This window comes from Sciurus carolinensis, chromosome 7 (genome assembly GCF_902686445.1).
Source record: "Sciurus carolinensis chromosome 7, mSciCar1.2, whole genome shotgun sequence".
In the NCBI taxonomy this organism is placed as follows: Eukaryota; Metazoa; Chordata; class Mammalia; order Rodentia; family Sciuridae; genus Sciurus; species Sciurus carolinensis.
The window spans coordinates 122538841-122555319 of record NC_062219.1 but is presented as its reverse complement, the minus strand read 5'-3'; the positions used below and the strand labels follow the sequence as shown (position 1 = coordinate 122555319).

General features: G+C 55.3%; 2 protein-coding genes across 4 annotated transcripts in view; one reads left to right on the top strand and one right to left on the bottom strand.

The window, feature by feature from the left end:
- The first annotated feature begins 1949 nt into the window (after nucleotides 1-1949).
- On the top strand, nucleotides 1950-4996 carry LOC124988309 (steroid 21-hydroxylase). 3 transcript variants are annotated; one of them, XM_047557694.1, is made up of 10 exons: nucleotides 1950-2151; nucleotides 2235-2324; nucleotides 2435-2589; nucleotides 2699-2794; nucleotides 2891-2992; nucleotides 3087-3173; nucleotides 3321-3521; nucleotides 3748-3926; nucleotides 4005-4108; nucleotides 4227-4996. In XM_047557694.1, the coding sequence occupies exons 1-10, from the start codon at nucleotides 1950-1952 to the stop codon at nucleotides 4487-4489; spliced, it is 1479 nt and encodes a 492-aa protein (XP_047413650.1). In that variant the 3' UTR covers nucleotides 4490-4996. The 3 variants fall into 3 exon arrangements, with proteins under 3 accessions (XP_047413650.1, XP_047413651.1, XP_047413652.1); XM_047557695.1 differs by having other exon boundaries at nucleotides 2699-2800; XM_047557696.1 differs by lacking the exon at nucleotides 3321-3521.
- The window catches only part of Tnxb (tenascin XB), a 57518-nt gene continuing 45555 nt past the window's right edge, over nucleotides 4517-16479 (bottom strand). The window contains 20 exon segments of the mRNA XM_047557697.1: nucleotides 4517-4808; nucleotides 5145-5308; nucleotides 5383-5544; nucleotides 5634-5730; nucleotides 5822-5973; nucleotides 6060-6192; nucleotides 6303-6433; nucleotides 6527-6670; nucleotides 6771-6890; nucleotides 7095-7238; nucleotides 7356-7478; nucleotides 7712-8047; nucleotides 8326-8625; nucleotides 9557-9841; nucleotides 11254-11532; nucleotides 11965-12252; nucleotides 12803-12878; nucleotides 12881-13123; nucleotides 13489-13799; nucleotides 15755-16096. Coding sequence (XP_047413653.1) covers nucleotides 4707-4808; nucleotides 5145-5308; nucleotides 5383-5544; nucleotides 5634-5730; nucleotides 5822-5973; nucleotides 6060-6192; nucleotides 6303-6433; nucleotides 6527-6670; nucleotides 6771-6890; nucleotides 7095-7238; nucleotides 7356-7478; nucleotides 7712-8047; nucleotides 8326-8625; nucleotides 9557-9841; nucleotides 11254-11532; nucleotides 11965-12252; nucleotides 12803-12878; nucleotides 12881-13123; nucleotides 13489-13799; nucleotides 15755-16096 — 3932 coding nt within the window. The 3' untranslated portion in view covers nucleotides 4517-4706.

Sequence of the window (16479 nt, the reverse complement as noted above, 5' to 3'; positions counted from 1 at the left end):
GTTGAGAAGGAGTGCATGTCATTCATCATATTTGGAATTTGGATTTGGAGGTGGGGTGGAGGAGATAGAGATGGTGAGGTAAGCAGTCAGTTTTCCACATCAGTCTTTTCAAACTGAGCCCCTTCTTCTTCCATGCAACGTCAAGCAGTTCTGACCTTCTTTGCACTTCAGAGCTTCCTGAGATTCTGCTTATGTGACTCCCTTATTGCCATTTCATCTCTCCCCGAGCCATTCTGTGTGGTGGTAGCATAAACTCATTTGCTAGTAGCTGCAGCTGTGACAAGACATGGCCTGGGCCCAGGAGGTCGACCATGAAGAGCATGGCAGCTGTCACTGCCAACTCCAAAAGTCCTACCCCTCTCCTCTCCCTTCAGGGCAAGGCATAAATTCAGGCCGAGCCTGAACCTCTTTCAGTAGGACCCTAAGCAGCAGGGAGGGTTAAGCTATTAGGTGGCACAGCTGGAATTTCAACCTGGGCTCTCTAGCAGCACAGTCTATGCTCTGGGTAAACCTAGGGGGGTGGGACACCCTAGGCCCCAGGACCTATCTACAGAGCCAGGGATGAGGAGTCAGGGGGAAGCCTAAGCTCTTACCTCCCAGGTAGTCTCTTTTCTAAGCCTCCAAATGCCTCCTCACCCACAAAAGTAGTGCCTGATAGTTACTTGGTCCAGTGGAAATCCATCCTTCAAGGCTACAACTCCAGAAGAGGAGTAGCCCCTGAGTCAGCTTAGGTTATTGTGCAAGTTACTCCTGGACTTTGGGATTAATTCTCAGTAGTGCTGGGAATCCACACTCTTCTTGGTCTGATCCTGTAACCTATGGACCCTGGCACCAACAGCAGCCCCTCTCTGCCTGCCTGGAAGCAGGTCATCATATCTGGAATTGGATTTGGAGGAGTGACAGAAGAGAAAACTCCCACCAAAAGGATTTTTTCTGCCTCCTATCCCTGGTCTTCAAGACCAGAGTTCCCCTTCCTTGCTTTCCTGTTCTTGGGTTCTGTGAAATACCTCTGTATTTTTATGACAATTCTTTTTTTTTTTTTCATTGTTAGGGATTAAACACAGGGTCCTGTGCTTGTGAGGTAAACACTCTACCAACTGAGTTATACCCCAGCCCAACAATTCTTATTTTTATCACATGAGTTCAAGTGTGTGGATTTTCCTTGTGACTAGAGATGCCACTAGCTAATAAAGGTACAGATTCTACAGCCTGATCACCAGTCTGAATCCTGCCTCTACCACTTTCTGGTTGTGCTTTTGGGGAAGCCACTCAACCTCTTATCTCAGGTTCCTTATCTATAAAATGGGGACAACACTAGTGTTCTATGTATAGTAAGACTGAAGAGTTGCATTCTACAGGGAAAGCACACAGAACATCATCTGTTACATGCTCCAAATGATGACCCCTCAAAGAGGGGCTCTATTAATAATTGCACAGGGACTACAGGTATATATTAGAATGCCCCAGGCAAACTAGGCCATATGGCTACTCTATCTAAAAGTAAAAACAAAGAAAACCCTACTTTCATGTCATTTTGTCCTTCAGGCAATCCTAGAGGGACACATTAGGCAGGGACTGTTATTTTCTCTTGGAGACAAATTTATACCAGTAAAATTGTCCAAGATGGGGTTTGGAGGGTGAGGCCCCAGGCTGGGGATGGAAACATTAACCTGCATGGCTGACATGAAGTTGGAAAGCTGATTCTGGCTGAAAAAGGTCAGGGTTTTGTTTCCCTTCCTATCTTCTTGATAGATGGTATGCCCTTTGAAATGAGAACTCTCCAAGGTCAATAAGAGTGTCACCATTCTGGGAATGTGCCACTCTGTGGGTAGGACAGTGGGAGGGGTCCTGAAGGTGGGGGTTGGGAGGCCACCAAAATGACCCAAGCAGCAAGGTGGGGCTCGAGCATTATAAGTGGTTGTGATTGGGCCTTGCATGGGTCTCCAGCCATGCTGTTCCTTGGGCTGTTGTTGCTACTGACGCTATTGGCTGGCAGTCGCCTGCTGTGGGGCCAGAGGAAGCTCAGGGGCTTCCACCTCCCTCCTCATGCCCCAGGCTTCCTGCACTTCCTGCGACCCAACCTCCCCATCTATCTGCTCAGTCTCACTCGGAAACTCGGGCCCGTCTACAGATTCCGCTTAGGGCTGCAGGGTGAGAACTCACTCCCTCCTTGGCCCATGTGGGAGGCTAGGTGGGGTCCTGCCCTCCCTGACACCTGCTTGGGCTTCCCTCAGATGTTGTGGTGCTGAACTCCAACAGGGCCATTGAGGAGGCCATGGTCAGAAAGTGGGCTGACTTCGCTGGTAGACCCCGGGTACCATCCTGTAAGGGCTGGGGCATTCCTGGGGAGAGGAAGGGACTGGGGAGGCAGGCGTTCAGGTCCTTGGCTTCTGTGGTCAGTTCCCACTGTCCATCCCTGTGATCCCGCCTGCAGACAAGGTGGTGTCTCAGCACTATCCAGACCTGTCACTAGGGGACTACTCCCTCCTCTGGAAGGCCCACAAGAAACTTGTCCGCTCAGCCCTGCTACTGGGCATCCGTGAATCCATGGAGCCCCTGACGAAGCAACTGACCCAGGAGTTCTGTGAGGTGAAGCTGAGCTCCTGCAGCCCAGCCCTTCCCATGGGTCAGGTTCCCCTCACCCACAGTGCCCCTTTGCACCCTGCCTGCCAGAGTAGCTCCTGCTCTTCTTCCACAGCACCTGAGAGCCCAGGCCAGTGGCCCCGTGGCCATCCAAAAGGAATTTTCTTTCTTCGCCTGTAACATCATCTGCTGCCTCATCTTTGGAAAAAAGGTCAAGGTTGCCCTCTCCTCCCCTCCGTCCTACCCCTCACTCCTTCCCTGACCCTTCCCTGGTCCTGAACTGAAAGCATTCCTTCTTTCCTGGCAGGATGACACCCTGGTATATGCCATTCACAATTGTGTTAGGGATGTGATGAAAGCCTGGAGCCACTGGTCCATCCAAATTGTGGACTTGTTTCCCTTCCTCAAGGTGCAGAGGTGGAGTCCAGACACCCCTTGGTGGGGACTCGAGGAATAGGCCTCCTTCCTAGCTTACTCTTGCTTCTCCTTCTGCCCTCGCCCAGTTCTTCCCCAACCCAATGCTCTGGAAGCTGAAGAAGATCATAGAAAAAAGGGACAACATTGTAGAGCAGCAGCTGAAGCAGCACAAGGTGAGAGTGACACATGGATGAGGCTCCCCTTGGCCCAAGCCAGTGATGCTACTGCCCCAGTGTTACTGTTGGGCCCAACTCTGGGTCTGCTGCCCCGACACCGCCCTCCCCAAGCTGGGCACTCAGCCACTCTCCCACCTTCTTTAGGAGAGTTTGGTGACAGGCCGGTGGAAAGACATGATAGACTACATGCTCCAAGAGCTGGGGAGGCCAAGAGAGGACAGTGACTCTGGACAACTCCTTGAAGGGCACGTGCACATGGCCGTGGTGGACCTTGTCATTGGTGGCAGTGAAACCATGGCGGCCTCCCTCTCCTGGGCTGTGGCTTTCTTGCTTCACCACCCTGAGGTGTGCCCTGGGAGGCAGGCAGAAGGCTTCCTTCCTGGAAGCCCAACCTGGGTCAGAAGAACCCAGCTCACTCTGCTCTTAGTGCTGCACCCTGGCGGGGGCTACATTCATTGAAAGGGACATAATGGCTCAGCTGGGTATCTGGAGGGAGTGGCTGGAGGCCAGGCAGTTGTGAGTGGGCAGCAGAGCTTGGCCCCTGGACTCCAGGTTTACCCTTGCCTCACAGATTCAGCAGCGACTGCAGAAGGAGTTGGACCTCCAACTGGGGCCTGGGGCCTCAAGCTCCCAGATCCTATACAAGGACCGAATGCGGCTGCCCTTGCTCAATGCCACCATTGCAGAGGTGTTGCGCCTTCGGCCTGTGGTGCCCTTGGCCTTGCCGCACCGCACCACCCGGGCCAGCAGGTGAGTCCCAAGGGTGAGGGATGAGTGAGGAAGGCCTGAGCAGGGTCCTGGTTGGCCTCTAACTCCAACTTCCCCCAGCATCTTTGGCTACGACATCCCTGAGGATACAGTCGTCATCCCTAACCTCCAAGGTGCCAACCTTGACGAGATGGTCTGGGAGCGACCAGAGGAGTTCTGGCCTGGTATGTGGGGGCTGGGTTCCAGGCATGGAGGTGAAGGAGGAGATGGAGGTGGAGGAGGAGGTGGACAAGCCCATAGCTGCTAAAAACCTCCCTACCCCATCCACCGCTCGGCTCACAGACCGCTTCCTGAAGCCTGGCAAGAATCCCAAAGTGACATCCTTTGGCTGTGGGGCACGTGTGTGCCTGGGGGAACCGCTGGCACGCATGGAGCTCTTCGTGGTGCTGGCCCACCTGCTCCAGGCCTTCACACTGCTGCCTGAGGGCACCCTGCCCTCTCTGCAGCCCCTGACCTGCAGTAGCCTGAACCTCTGGATGCAGCCTTTTCAGGTCCGCCTGCAGCCCCGGGTCCTGGGGGTCCCGGGGCATGACCAGTGCCAGTGATGGGGCAGGATCAGTGCCAGCCAGGTGCCTCAGTTTCTCCTTTATTGCTCCCATAGAAACCCCTCCCCCTCCCCCCTGTAAACATGATGCTGTGAGATCACAGGCAGAGAAGACTTCCTCTGGTGGCTGGGAGGTGGAGGCATCCCTGGCTCTTCTCTGGGTGTGACCCCTCAGTGCTCGGCAGTCATACTGGGGTGTGAGAGAGGTGGGCAGCAGCTCAGCCTCCCCCTACGGGGGACCGATAGCTTCTTGGTCTGAGCTTCATTTCCGTAAAGGGCACGGAGAACTCGAAGCCCTTCCAGTGGTACCAGCTCACTCCCTGGGAAAGTTTGTCAAGAGTCAAATCTGGACATCTCATCTGTCCCTATCCTGCCCCTTTAGGAAGTGATTATCAGAGATCTATCCACTCTCCCCCACACCCCACCCACCCCCCTGCTCCCACTGCAACCCTCGGCTTCACAGGACTGACGTTTAATCCTGAGTTGACATTTTTCACCCAATAAATCATCTTCCTGGGATAACACAGCAAGGCTGACATTATTATCCCATTTCACAGATGGGGCCCTGAGGCATGAGCAACTCTGTCACATCCTGGGCATCACCCAAGCGACCAAGCCCCAGTCACTGCAGCCCTGCTGCCTCCCCAACCTCTCACCTGGTGGTCCACCGTGCTCCCGTAGAGCCCATTGAGGTTGGCATAGTGGCAGTTCCTGTACCACCATGCCCCACGGTAGGAGACAGCACAGGAGATGAGCAAATTGTTGGGGTCTCGATCACGGGCGGAAAAGACACTGCCGCTGTGGTAGCTCATGGAGTCTCCTGGGCAGGGCACAGGAAGGAGTGGTGAGGTCCTTTCTTCCCACTCCCTTTCCCAGTCCTGGGCCCATTCTTACCTGCGGTGCCATGGTAGCCCTCCAGGTGGAGGCGGTAGTTCTCAGCAGCCGATCCTACTCGGAAGGAGTCATACTGGGCAAACACAGCCTCATCCCCAGCCCGCAGGTCCACACGCATGGAGTAGTCCCCGGCCTGTGTCAGGCTGTGCAGGGCCTCATTGCCTGGGGGTAGGGGTGGGTGCTTCATCAGACTCCTGGGGTCCACAGGGACTTCATTCCCTCCCTAGTTCCCCAATCCCTGAGGTACTGACCCAGCCAGAACTCCCTGGAGATGTTCCCAAAGCCATGAGCATAATCCTCCCAGTCCCTCCAGAAGTCTGTCTGTCCATCCATGCGGCGCTGGAACACCTAGGGGGCAGATGGGAACAGCATCAGCCTCTGGCTTCAGGGGCAACAACCTCTGCCCTACACAGATCCCTGGGCTCTTGCTGCCACCCACCAGCCAGCCGCCCCCATCAGTCTCCATGTCACAAAACACATTCAGGGGCCGCTCGCGATTGCCATTGAGGAAGATGGTGGTGGTCCTCGAGGTGCTGGGCCCGTTCTGCATCTCCTCCCCACAGTCCCTGGGGAAGGGGATCCGCAGTCCACCTGAGGAGAAGAGGGTGAGAAGCCTGTCCATTTTCCAAACCTTAGACCCTGTAGCCCACCCCAGCTCGGGCCCTAGCACTGGGTACCAGTGGTGAAAGAGGTGGACACTGGTGGTGTGAGGCTTTTGTCCCACACGGCCTGGAGCCGGGCACTGTAGTGGGTAGAGGGGAAGAGGCCGAGGAGCCGGTGAGAGGTGACACCTGCTGGGAGCAGGATCTCCTGTGGGACAGACAAGACACAGGTCAGGCGAGGAGGAGACCTCCTGGGGGAGCCAGAGCCAGCATCAACCCAGGGAGGGGAGGTAGCCAATAGGGCAGAGGTGTGGGCACCTGAGTCTGTCCACCAGGGGTGTCAAAGCTGAGCAGGTAGCCTGTGGGCAGGACTTGGGGCTCAGTCCAAGTAAGCAGTGCTGTTCGGGGAGTCACTTCCTTGGTTTCCAAGTCCAGGGGGGCCTTCAACCCTGGGGGGGGAAGGTGGGAAGAGATAATGGGGATGAGGCCCACCTGGTTCCCCTGCACCTCTTCCTTACCCACTCCACACACCCTGGCTATACCTGTGGTGAAGGTGATGCTGGCTGGGGAGGTGAAGTTGGGTCCCCGGAGGCCGCGCACAGTGGCAGTGTAGTTGGTGTGGAGTACCAGGTCACGCAGCGGGTAATCCACAGCACTGCCCGGGGCGGAGTCCTGCAGAGATGGGGCTGGAATGGGGGTAGGTGTCAGCTCCTGCCACTCCATGCTGCACCCTGCTGCCCTCACCCTGAACAATTCCATGCAGAGGGAGTTCTCAGCCCTGCTCACCCCCTGGGGCTGTGACCTGGACGTTGTATGTGTCCACAGGGTTCTGGGGGGGCTTCCAGTGCAGCAGAGTGGATCCCTCAGTCAAGTTCAGTGCACGCAGCTCAGTGGGGCCATCAGGAACTGGGAGAGGGGAGGGGCTCAGAGTGGTCCCCACCGCTCTCCCTACTCCTAAGCCTCCGCTCTTCCCAGACTCCACTGGCCACTCGCTCGTCCACAGTGGAGCTCCAGTGCCTCTCCTCCCTTCCCATTGGGTTCATTCCAAGCTCCCACCCACACCCTCATTTTCTCTTCCCCCACCTGCTGCCCTGGCCCAGTCCCTCTCACCCGTGGTGAGGAAGCCTGTGAGAGGCTCACTCTCCTCAAAGCCGCGCACAGAGACCACAGTCACCTCGTAGCGAGCACCTGGGATCAGCCCCTGAAGTTTCTGGGTCTGGGCCCGGCCATCCACCTGCACACTCTCTGGCTCCCCTGAAAACATGGGGGCTGGGAGGTTACCCAGGGAACTAGAAGGCAACTGGGTGTGGACAGAGTGCAGGGGCAGGAGAGATGAGAGAGCAGATGAGGACATGGGCAAAAAGGCGTTACCTCCATCCGCCAGCTGGTAGGAAACTTTGAAGCTGTCCACCCTGGATGGTGGTGGCACCCAGCTGACCTTGGCTGAGGTCTCTCCAATTTCACTGAATAGGAGATCACGTGGACTCTCCAGAACTGAGAATGGAAGTGGGAACTATGATGAGGGCAGGGGCAGAGAGGGTCCTGCCCTTTCTCCTGAGCCCCCTCCTTCAGAAGCGACCACCACACCTTTCCTTAGGAATGGAATCGCTCTCTAGATTCCTCCAAGCTCCCTACCCACTCCCCAGTCCTTCTCTGGCTGAGGTACCAGATCCTACTCTGTAAAGTACTAAGGCCCACTTTAGTGAGTGCCCAACATGGGGCCTTACTTGGGCTGAGGGTCCGGGCGGTGCCTTGGATGCTGTCTGCCTTGTGAGGCCCTCGCAGCCCATATAGAGTAAGGCTGTACAGAGTCCCAGGGCGCAGGTCTCGGAGCACCGCTGAGCGCCTCGTCCCTGGCACCATCAACTCTCGTTGCAGCAGAGGACGTGGATGTGGCTCCAGGGTGCTTGGTGATGGTACCCCAAAGCGGAGTAGGAAGGAATCAAAGGCTCCAAGTGGGGCCTCCCAGTTGAGGCGAAGTGAACTGGTGGTCACATCAGTCACTGACAGATGGGACAGGCGGGGTCCTGGGTCTCCTGGGGTCAGACCAGCAGGAGCTGGCCCTGGGAGGAATGGATGGGAGAGAAAGTTTTGGTGACAGATACACACCAGCCTGGTGGCCTTCTGCTATCCTGCCCTGGCCATATTTCCCTGTCAACAGTAGAGCTGGTAAAGGACTTGCAGCCACAGGAAGGATCCACAGTGGCTGCAGGTGGGAGCAGAGACAAGGGCTGCCCAGAGTCCACTAGTCCTGCCTTCTCCTGGGCACCACCTCGAGCCCTCAAGTGATCCCCATTTCTGGGGGGCTCCCTTACCCAGCTCAGCCCAGGCCTGGCCCCACCTGTGGTGCCCTCTGTGGAGATGGGCCCCCGACGCGTCCCTTCATAGAGGCCATAGAGGGAGAACTGGTAGGAGGTGTTGGGCTCCAGGCCTGAGATGAGGACCTTGTTCCGATCACCATCCACAAGCAGAGCCTGGGGCTGCCCATCTGTATCCAGATACTGGACCACGAAGGAGTCAAAGGGGCCCTGGGCCACACTCCACGACAGGCGTAGTGAGTCTGGGGTTGCCTCGGTCACAGTCAGCACCCCTAGATGCGGTGCTTCAGAGGGCTCAGGGGCTGGTGTGTCCTCTTCTGGGGCTGTGTGGGGGAGGCCAGAGTAGAAGTTAAGTGGAGGTGCCATGGGGCCCTGCTTTTTCCATCTTGCTGGCCCAAGGCTGGGGTGGGGACTTTATAGATTCTGGCGAGGCTGTCAGGTAGAGAGAAGAGAGGGGCTAAGTTCTTCTAGGACTTTCCATCTCTTCAATCTGACATATTCCTGCTTTGGAATTGTTTCCTGCCACCGCAGAGGCTTGGTCCCTGATTGGAAAGCTGCTGTGACCTCATTTGCTTTCCTGGTATCCTTTACTGGTCTGGATCAAGTACTTGTTTTCCCCTTTCCTACTCAATCCAGGCAGCCCCTCCTTTAAATGTCTGCACAGGCTTCACTCTGTACTGACTGCCTGGCATTCATGGGTCTTGGGGCTTGGGGCACATGGTATTCTTTCTGAGAACAGCTGAAGGTGGAACAGGCTGGTGAATGTGATGGGCCAGACACCAGCTGCCTCTATCCTGGTAGATCTGAGGTGGATGTGTCAGGGATCTCTGGAAGAGGAACCTGTTCCACAAATGCAGCCACATCCACTGACTTCTGTGTACCTCATCTGTTGTGTTTTCCAGTGATTTTCCATTTGAGGAACTGATCCTACCTCATCCATGGCAGGGAAGTTTGCCCCAGTCTGGAGGTAATAGATACCCCAACATGGTAGTAGGGAGCAGCCACATGATGGAGCAAAAAATGGGGTCAGGAGGTAAGGGAACCACCACCAGGGCCTTTTCTTCTCACCTGTCCTGGCTCCAATTTTGTCCAACTCCGTAATCAATGGTAACCTGACTTAGTGGCAAACTCTTCCTTTCCCTTGGGCCCTGGCCAAGGGTCCCTCTCTCCCACCTGTCCACTCCTGTCAATCTTTTGCACAAAGGGGCAAGCAAGCTACTTCTAGTGCCAAGTAAGACAGCCTCACAGCCTCACCTGTCATTCCCAGGACGGAGACTGGGCCCAGGCGCTTTCCTCCAGCCAGCCCATAGAGCAGAAATTTGTATTTCTGCCAGGCTCAGGCCCTCTATGGGACTTTAAGCTGGTCTGGCGGCCACAGGCACTGCCTGGGTCTGCCCATTGTGGCCCTGTACTGGACTAGGAAGGAGTCAAAGGGGCCCTGGGCCCCAGTCCATGACAAGTGCAGGGAGTCAGAGGTATCCTCAGTCACTGCTAGCTCCCCAGGAGTGGGTGGGGCTGCCGTTGTCTTTTCCAGTGGAGCTGTGAGCGAGCATATGCGAGAATCCTAGTCAAGAGCTGTCTGACCCCAGTCCTGGCAACTTCTGGGAGGCATAATGGGTCTTTGAAGGGTCCCCAAGTGATCCATGGGATAGCCCCTGAGGTCAGACAGTACTGCTCTGCAGATGAGGGACAGCAGCCCTGTCCCCTCTGGAGGCCACTGCCCACCCCTCTCCCCATCTCTGTTCTCTTCCTGCTGTGGTCAAGGGGACAGTAAACATAAAAAGATCATCTCACCAGAGGAAGGGTGGTTGGGGGTGCAGAGAGGACCTTAATTTCCTCTGACCTCTAGCCCTATGAGCAGGGCTGTGGTCAGAAGCTGAGAGACTCCCAGAGGGTATCTGGGTTGTTGGATAAATACCCAAACATGGGAGAGCTGGGCTGGGCAGCCAGCCACCTCATAAATTCTATCATTGCCCAGCATTACTCCCTGTCATGGCCATCAGCCTGGATGCTTCCCCAACCCCAAACTAACCCTATTGGACTAGGGCAGCTGGGGTGGGGCAGAGCTGGAGAACAAAGAACGGAGCAGAGGAGACTTGCCCACATGGAGATGGCTGTTGACAGATAGAGGTAAGAGGAACCTATATGCAGTCCCTAGGTGAGAGTTTAGGGGTAAAGAATAATAGAGTCTGGCTGGGCGAGGTGGTGCAGGCCTGTAATCTCAGTGGCTCAGGAAGATGAGGCAGGAGGTTCATGAGTTCAAAGCCAGCCTCAGCAACAGTGAGGCTCTAAGTGACTCAATGAGACCCTGTCTCTAAATAAAATGCAAATAGAGCTGGGGATGTGGCTCTGTGGTTGAATGCCACTGAGTTCAATCCCCAGTACCTCAAATAAATAAATAAATAATGGAGTCTGGGGCCCCAGGCCCTGACTGGCTGGCCGGCCAGGGTGACTCATGGTCCTGGGAATGGGTAAGGGTCAATGACCCACTCCACCCCTTTCTCAGGGGGCTGAGTCATGAGCTCAAGGATACTAGATTTTTCCAGTCTTTTTGCAGCCAAGCCCTCCCTTACTTTCCACTTCTTGCCTCAGGATTGGGATGGAAGGAGAAGGATGGGCAAACTGAGTGCCTGTGGGGGATTATTCATCACCATCATGCAGGTGAGGAAGCCAAGGTCCATGCCACCCAGTTGGTAGTCTGGCTGGGGTTTTAATTCTGGACACAGGTCTTCTCAAAGCCTAGTTCTTAATCCATCAGCAGCAGTCAGTGAATGAAGGAAATAGTGCACATGAAATGCTCACAATTGTGTCTAGCACACAGTAGGGACTTAGTTTGGTGTTATGGCTGCTATGCCCAGGCTGAAGAGAGAACACATTTCCCAGGAAGGCCATGCTGGGTGCTCAGATAAGAGGCAGCTTTGGGAAGCACAGGAGGCAGGTCAGGGGCTTACCAGTGGTGCCATCAGCAGAGATGGGGCCCAGCCGCTTCCTGCCTGCCAGGCCGTACAGCAGAAACTTGTATTTCCTATTTGGCTCCAGGCTTGGAACAGTGACCTTACGCTGGTCTGCTGCCACGGGAATCACCTGGGGCTGCCCATCCCTGTCCTTGTACTGGACCACAAAGGAGTCAAATTCGCCCTCAGGGACTGTCCATGAGAGGCCCATGGAGTCAGGGGTCACGTCTGTCACTGTCAGCTCTCCCAGGCGGGGAAAGGGTTTCCTGTCTGGGACTGGAAAAGAGAGGGAGCTGCATGGAGAGTGATGGCCACAGAGGTGGAATCAAAGAGACTGCTGGGTGTGTTGTGTGTGTGCTACCCTCTGTGGTCCTGTGTGCTGCCCTCTGTGGTCCTGGGGCATGTGGGGGCAGGGGGATGGGCCAGGACTAGAGCTAAAAGCACCGCAAAAAAAAAAAAAAAAAAAGGCCAGTAGAGAAACCAAGGGTCTCCTGGAATGGCATGTAGGGAGGGTAGGGATAAGGATGGGAGTGGAGAGAAAAGGGAAACTTAGGGTCTGGATTTCAGTAAACCTGGTAAATAAATGGGTCCTGAGGTCCTAAGGACTTGAATGTGGGGCACAGAAATATAAAATCCCAACAGTCACCACAAGGGGGCGGAGCTGGCCAGGAGCTCCAGGGACATGGGTGGACTCTGTCTTCCACTCACGGGTCTTGGTATCCACAGAGACTGGGCCATGGCGCTTTCCATCCTGGAGTCCAAAGAGCAAGAACTTGTACTTGCGGGCTGGGTCCAGACCTGAGACGGTGACCTCACGGAGGTCTCTGCTCAAGGGCACTGCCTGGAGCTGTCCCTGTGCATCCTTGTACTGGATCAGGAAGGAGTCAAAGGGGCCCTGGGCCACGGTCCATGAGAGGTGCACACTGTCTAAGGTCACAGCTGCCACAACCAGTTCCCCCAGGTGGGGCTCCACGGGAGTCTGGGTGGGCAGGGAGGCTGAAAGAGAGCAGAGGAGGGCTGAAGGGTAGAGGCAGGAACTGCTCAAAGGAGAGGGATCTTTCCCATTACCTCTTCTAAGCACTCTCTGTGTCCCAGGCTTTGCTGTAAGCAGCTGACACCCAGTAGTGCACCTAACTCCCAACAAAGGTGCTAATTAAATCATCACACCTGTGCTGCAGGATCTGAGGCCACAGGGGTTAAGAAATGCTTGCAAAATCACAGTCATTACAGTTGGAGGCAGATTCAAATCTATGCAGCCGAGTCACTAAATTATCCAGTCAGGGAACCTGAGGTGCAACTAATGAGGAATTGAGTGACTTAGATGTTCTGGATAACAGTGGGAGGAGGAAAGCCACAATGGACCGGGCATGGAATACATGTCCTTCTCACTACAAATGAGTGATAAATAATACTCAAGAACAAGCAGCATCATTAGTAACATTTAAGAAAATGGAAACCAAGAGGTCCAGTGATAAGGTGTTGATACCCACAGGGAACAAGAAAAAGCAGAGGGGATTCCAGAGGGAAGGGTCTGCCCCTTACTTACAGGTCACCCCAACAGTAGATGCAGGGCCCACACGGTGGCCCTGGTGGAGCCCATACAGGTGCATCTTGTACTTTGCGGCCCAGGCTCCAGGTCCCCCACGGTGGCCTCTCTCTCCTCTCCCCCAACACGCACCACCTGAGGCCGCCCATCCCTGTCCTTGTACTGGATGGTGAAGGAGTCAAAGTGGCCCTGGGGCACAGTCCAGGAGAGGCTCAGGGAGTCAGGGGAGGAGCCTGTCACTGTCAGCTCCCCCAGGAGTGGCTCCTCAGGGGCTTCTGTGCTGGGTTCTGTGGGGCTGGGGGTCTCCTCCACCTCCGTGGGCTGGGGGTCTCTTCCTCCGCAGCTGAGAAGAAGAGACAGAGAGGGTGAGGCAGCCTCTCTAGGAGATGTGCTCAGGTCTTGGGGAGAAGATGGGAGAAGCCATGGCCACCACTGGGGTACTGAGTTCAGTTCAGACAAGCCCAAGTTCATCCTTGGGGCTGGGAGGCCCTGCTCAGCTGACAGCTGACAAGCATGCCCAAGCTCCAGGTCAGCTGTGTGGAACTGGGGGCAGCCCCCAGCACAGCACAGGTCCCTGTGGCCCTTCCCTACCTACGTCAACTGTTCCCTGCTCAGATATCACCCCAAGAATATCACCCTCCCACTGGGTCCCACCTTGTGGCTCCCAGCATCCACTCACTTGTCACCCCGATGGCAGAGATGGGGCCTGTGCGCTGGCCACTGTGGAAGCCATACAGGTGCATCTTGTACTTGTGGTCTGGCTCCAGTCCTGAGATGGTGACCTCATCCTCATGTCCTGGCACCCTCACCACCTTGGGCTGCCCATCCCCGTTCTTGTACTGGACCAGGAAGTGGTCAAACTGTCCTTCAGGGACTGTCCAGGAGAGGCTCAGGGAGTCAGCAGTGGCATCTGTCACCGTCAGCTCCCCAAGGCGTGGCCTGAGAGCAGGCTCGGGGGTGGTGGTGGGTGTCACTTGCGTGGTCACTGCTTCATCCTCTGCAGCAGGAAGGACACACACACACACACACACACGGGAGAGTGAGAACTCTTCTGTCCTTGATTCGGCAGCCAAAGCAGCACTTACACAAGTAAAGCACCAAGGAGCTGAGTGAAGCTGGCCACAGCACCACGGACACGTCCCTTCCTGCTCCTTCCACATCCCCATTCCTAGCCCTCATCCACCACCTGCCACCATCTACCAACACCCACATAACTTCTTCTCCTTCTCTTCTGAGAAGGGCCCACTGGGCCACTTTGCCTTGGGCCTCCCTCCACTGGGGTCTCCTGGTCACCTCCTTGTCCACCTGGCTCAGGTCTTTGCTCCCAAACAGCCTCAGAACATCCCTCTCCAGGCCAGAAACTGGTGAGTGCCCTGGACCTGTCCCTCTCCCAGCTTCCATCAGACTCAAAGTGTCCCAGCCTCTTTTCTAAGTTCTTCTAGCAGCAGGGCCCTGGGACGGCCACTCTCTCTTCTCACTAGGATTATTACCTCCCTACTGACCTTCCCAACTCCAGACACACCTGCACTTGCCATACTTAACATGGCCCGAGCTTTGGACATGCACATCAGATGCCAACATTCAGCACAGAACTGGGCAACCTCAGGCTTCCTGAGCTTCTCCTATCTCCCCACCCACATCTCAGGACCATCCCTACACCTCAGAAGACAAAGTACAAATTTCTCTCATTTCTTCTTGTGTGCCATGCTCTCTCTAGCCTCCTGGTCTCTGTGCCAGTTGGGACGTTAACCTGACACCCACTTTCTAAAACTATTGCCAGGCTAATGCCCGATGGGCTTCAGGTCTTAGCTGTCCCTGTGGGCATGCTGTCTTAGAAGTCCCTGCCTGATTCAGGTTCATCCCCCTTTGCTGTACTTGCTGGTTTTCTGCCTGTCACCTGAATGTGAGTCCAGCAAAAATGTGAACTTATATGTGTCACTTTCACAATTTCATTCTGGGAGAGAGAAAAGCAGCTCTAACATGTGAGCTGCCCACTTCTCCCAGCTGAACTTGCTTGCTCAAAGCTGGCCTGGCACAGCTCAGTCTTGTGTGGTCCAGTTGAGCAGACAGTTTCATGGGTCATCCACATCAAACAAGGCCATCTTTCACCAAGATAGTTCAAAAACAGAGGCAGCCTGGAATCATGTCTCCCCAAAGACAAACCTGAACATTTTCCAAACCACAGACATGACCCAACAACCCATCCAGCTAATCTGAGTGATGGTTGCTCCTTTACCAATCCCAGCTTTGGCCTGCCTCTAGAGACCTTCCAAGATAAGACTTGGTAAGATTCCCAGTGATAAGTTAAGCCCTCTTCCTGACAACATCAAATTCAGAGCCAAACTTTGCCTCCTACTCTTCCAAAAGTCACCTAACACAAGCACAGATCCTAATCAATTTCTTTCTTAACCCACTTACTGAGTGACCTCCATCCTGCACCACAAGCAGCATAAATTCATTCATTCATCAGAGTGAACTAAGTCCATAGTGCCTAGATAAGGGCATGCAATTCATTGTGGAATGAACAGTCAACAGAGTAAAAGATCTGTTAGTATTCCACAATGAGCTTGTAGGTGCACAGAGAAGATGCTGTGCCCCAGTAACTTCCTTCTTTCTGCATGACCCTCAGGAACTCCTCAGAGATGGACTTTCTCTGAGGAATCAGGGATGCAAGCAAAATTCTCAGCAATGAATTGCAAGGGAGGGTCACATTCCTCTGTTGTGAGGAACTTTGCTACTCAAGGGCTGACCCAGGTACCAGCAGACCTTGATAGGAATGCAAAATATCAGGCTCCAGCCCCAACCCGATGAACGCAAATCTGCAGATGCACAGGCATTCAGATATGCACAAGCAGCACTGCTGCTGGGACATTTTGTTTTTGTGAAGCTGGTGGAGAAGGGAACGACTTCTAGGCTGCTCTTCCCTGCCCTGCCCCACCCACACTCACTCACCGGTCACGCCAACAGTGGACACGGGGCCCACACGGTGGCCCTGGCGGAGCCCATACAGGTGCATCTTGTACTTGCGGCCAGGCTCCAGGTCCCCCACGGTGGCCTCTCTCTCCTCTCCCCCAACACGCACCACCTGAGGCCGCCCATCCCGGTCCTTGTACTGGATGGTGAAGGAGTCAAAGTGGCCCTGGGGCACAGTCCAGGAGAGGCTCAGGGAGTCAGGGGAGGAGCCTGTCACTGTCAGCTCCCCCAGGAGTGGCTCCTCAGGGGCTTCTGTGCTGGGTTCTGTGGGACTGGGGGTCTCCTCCACCTCCGTGGGGTTGGGGGTCTCTTCCTCCACAGCTGAGAAGAAGAGACAGAGAAGGTGAGACAGCCTCTCTAGGAGATGTGCTCAGGTCTTGGGGAGAAGATGGGAGAAGCCATGGCCACCACTGGGGGTACTGAGTTCAGTTCAGACAAGCCCAAGTTCATCCTTGGGGCTGGGAGGCCCTGCTCAGCTGACAGCTGACAAGCATGCCCAAGCTCCAGGTCAGCTGTGTGGAACTGGGGGCAGCCCCCAGCACAGCACAGGTCCCTGTGGCCCTTCCCTTTCCAGAAGGAAACAGAGGTCAACCCCAGGGAGGCACAAAGGGGCCACAGCCTCAGCCACAAACAGGTCTGAGGTTACTGACCAGCCCCTGCCACTGTTCCCTGCTCAGTTGTTACCCAAGAGTTAAGAGTCAACC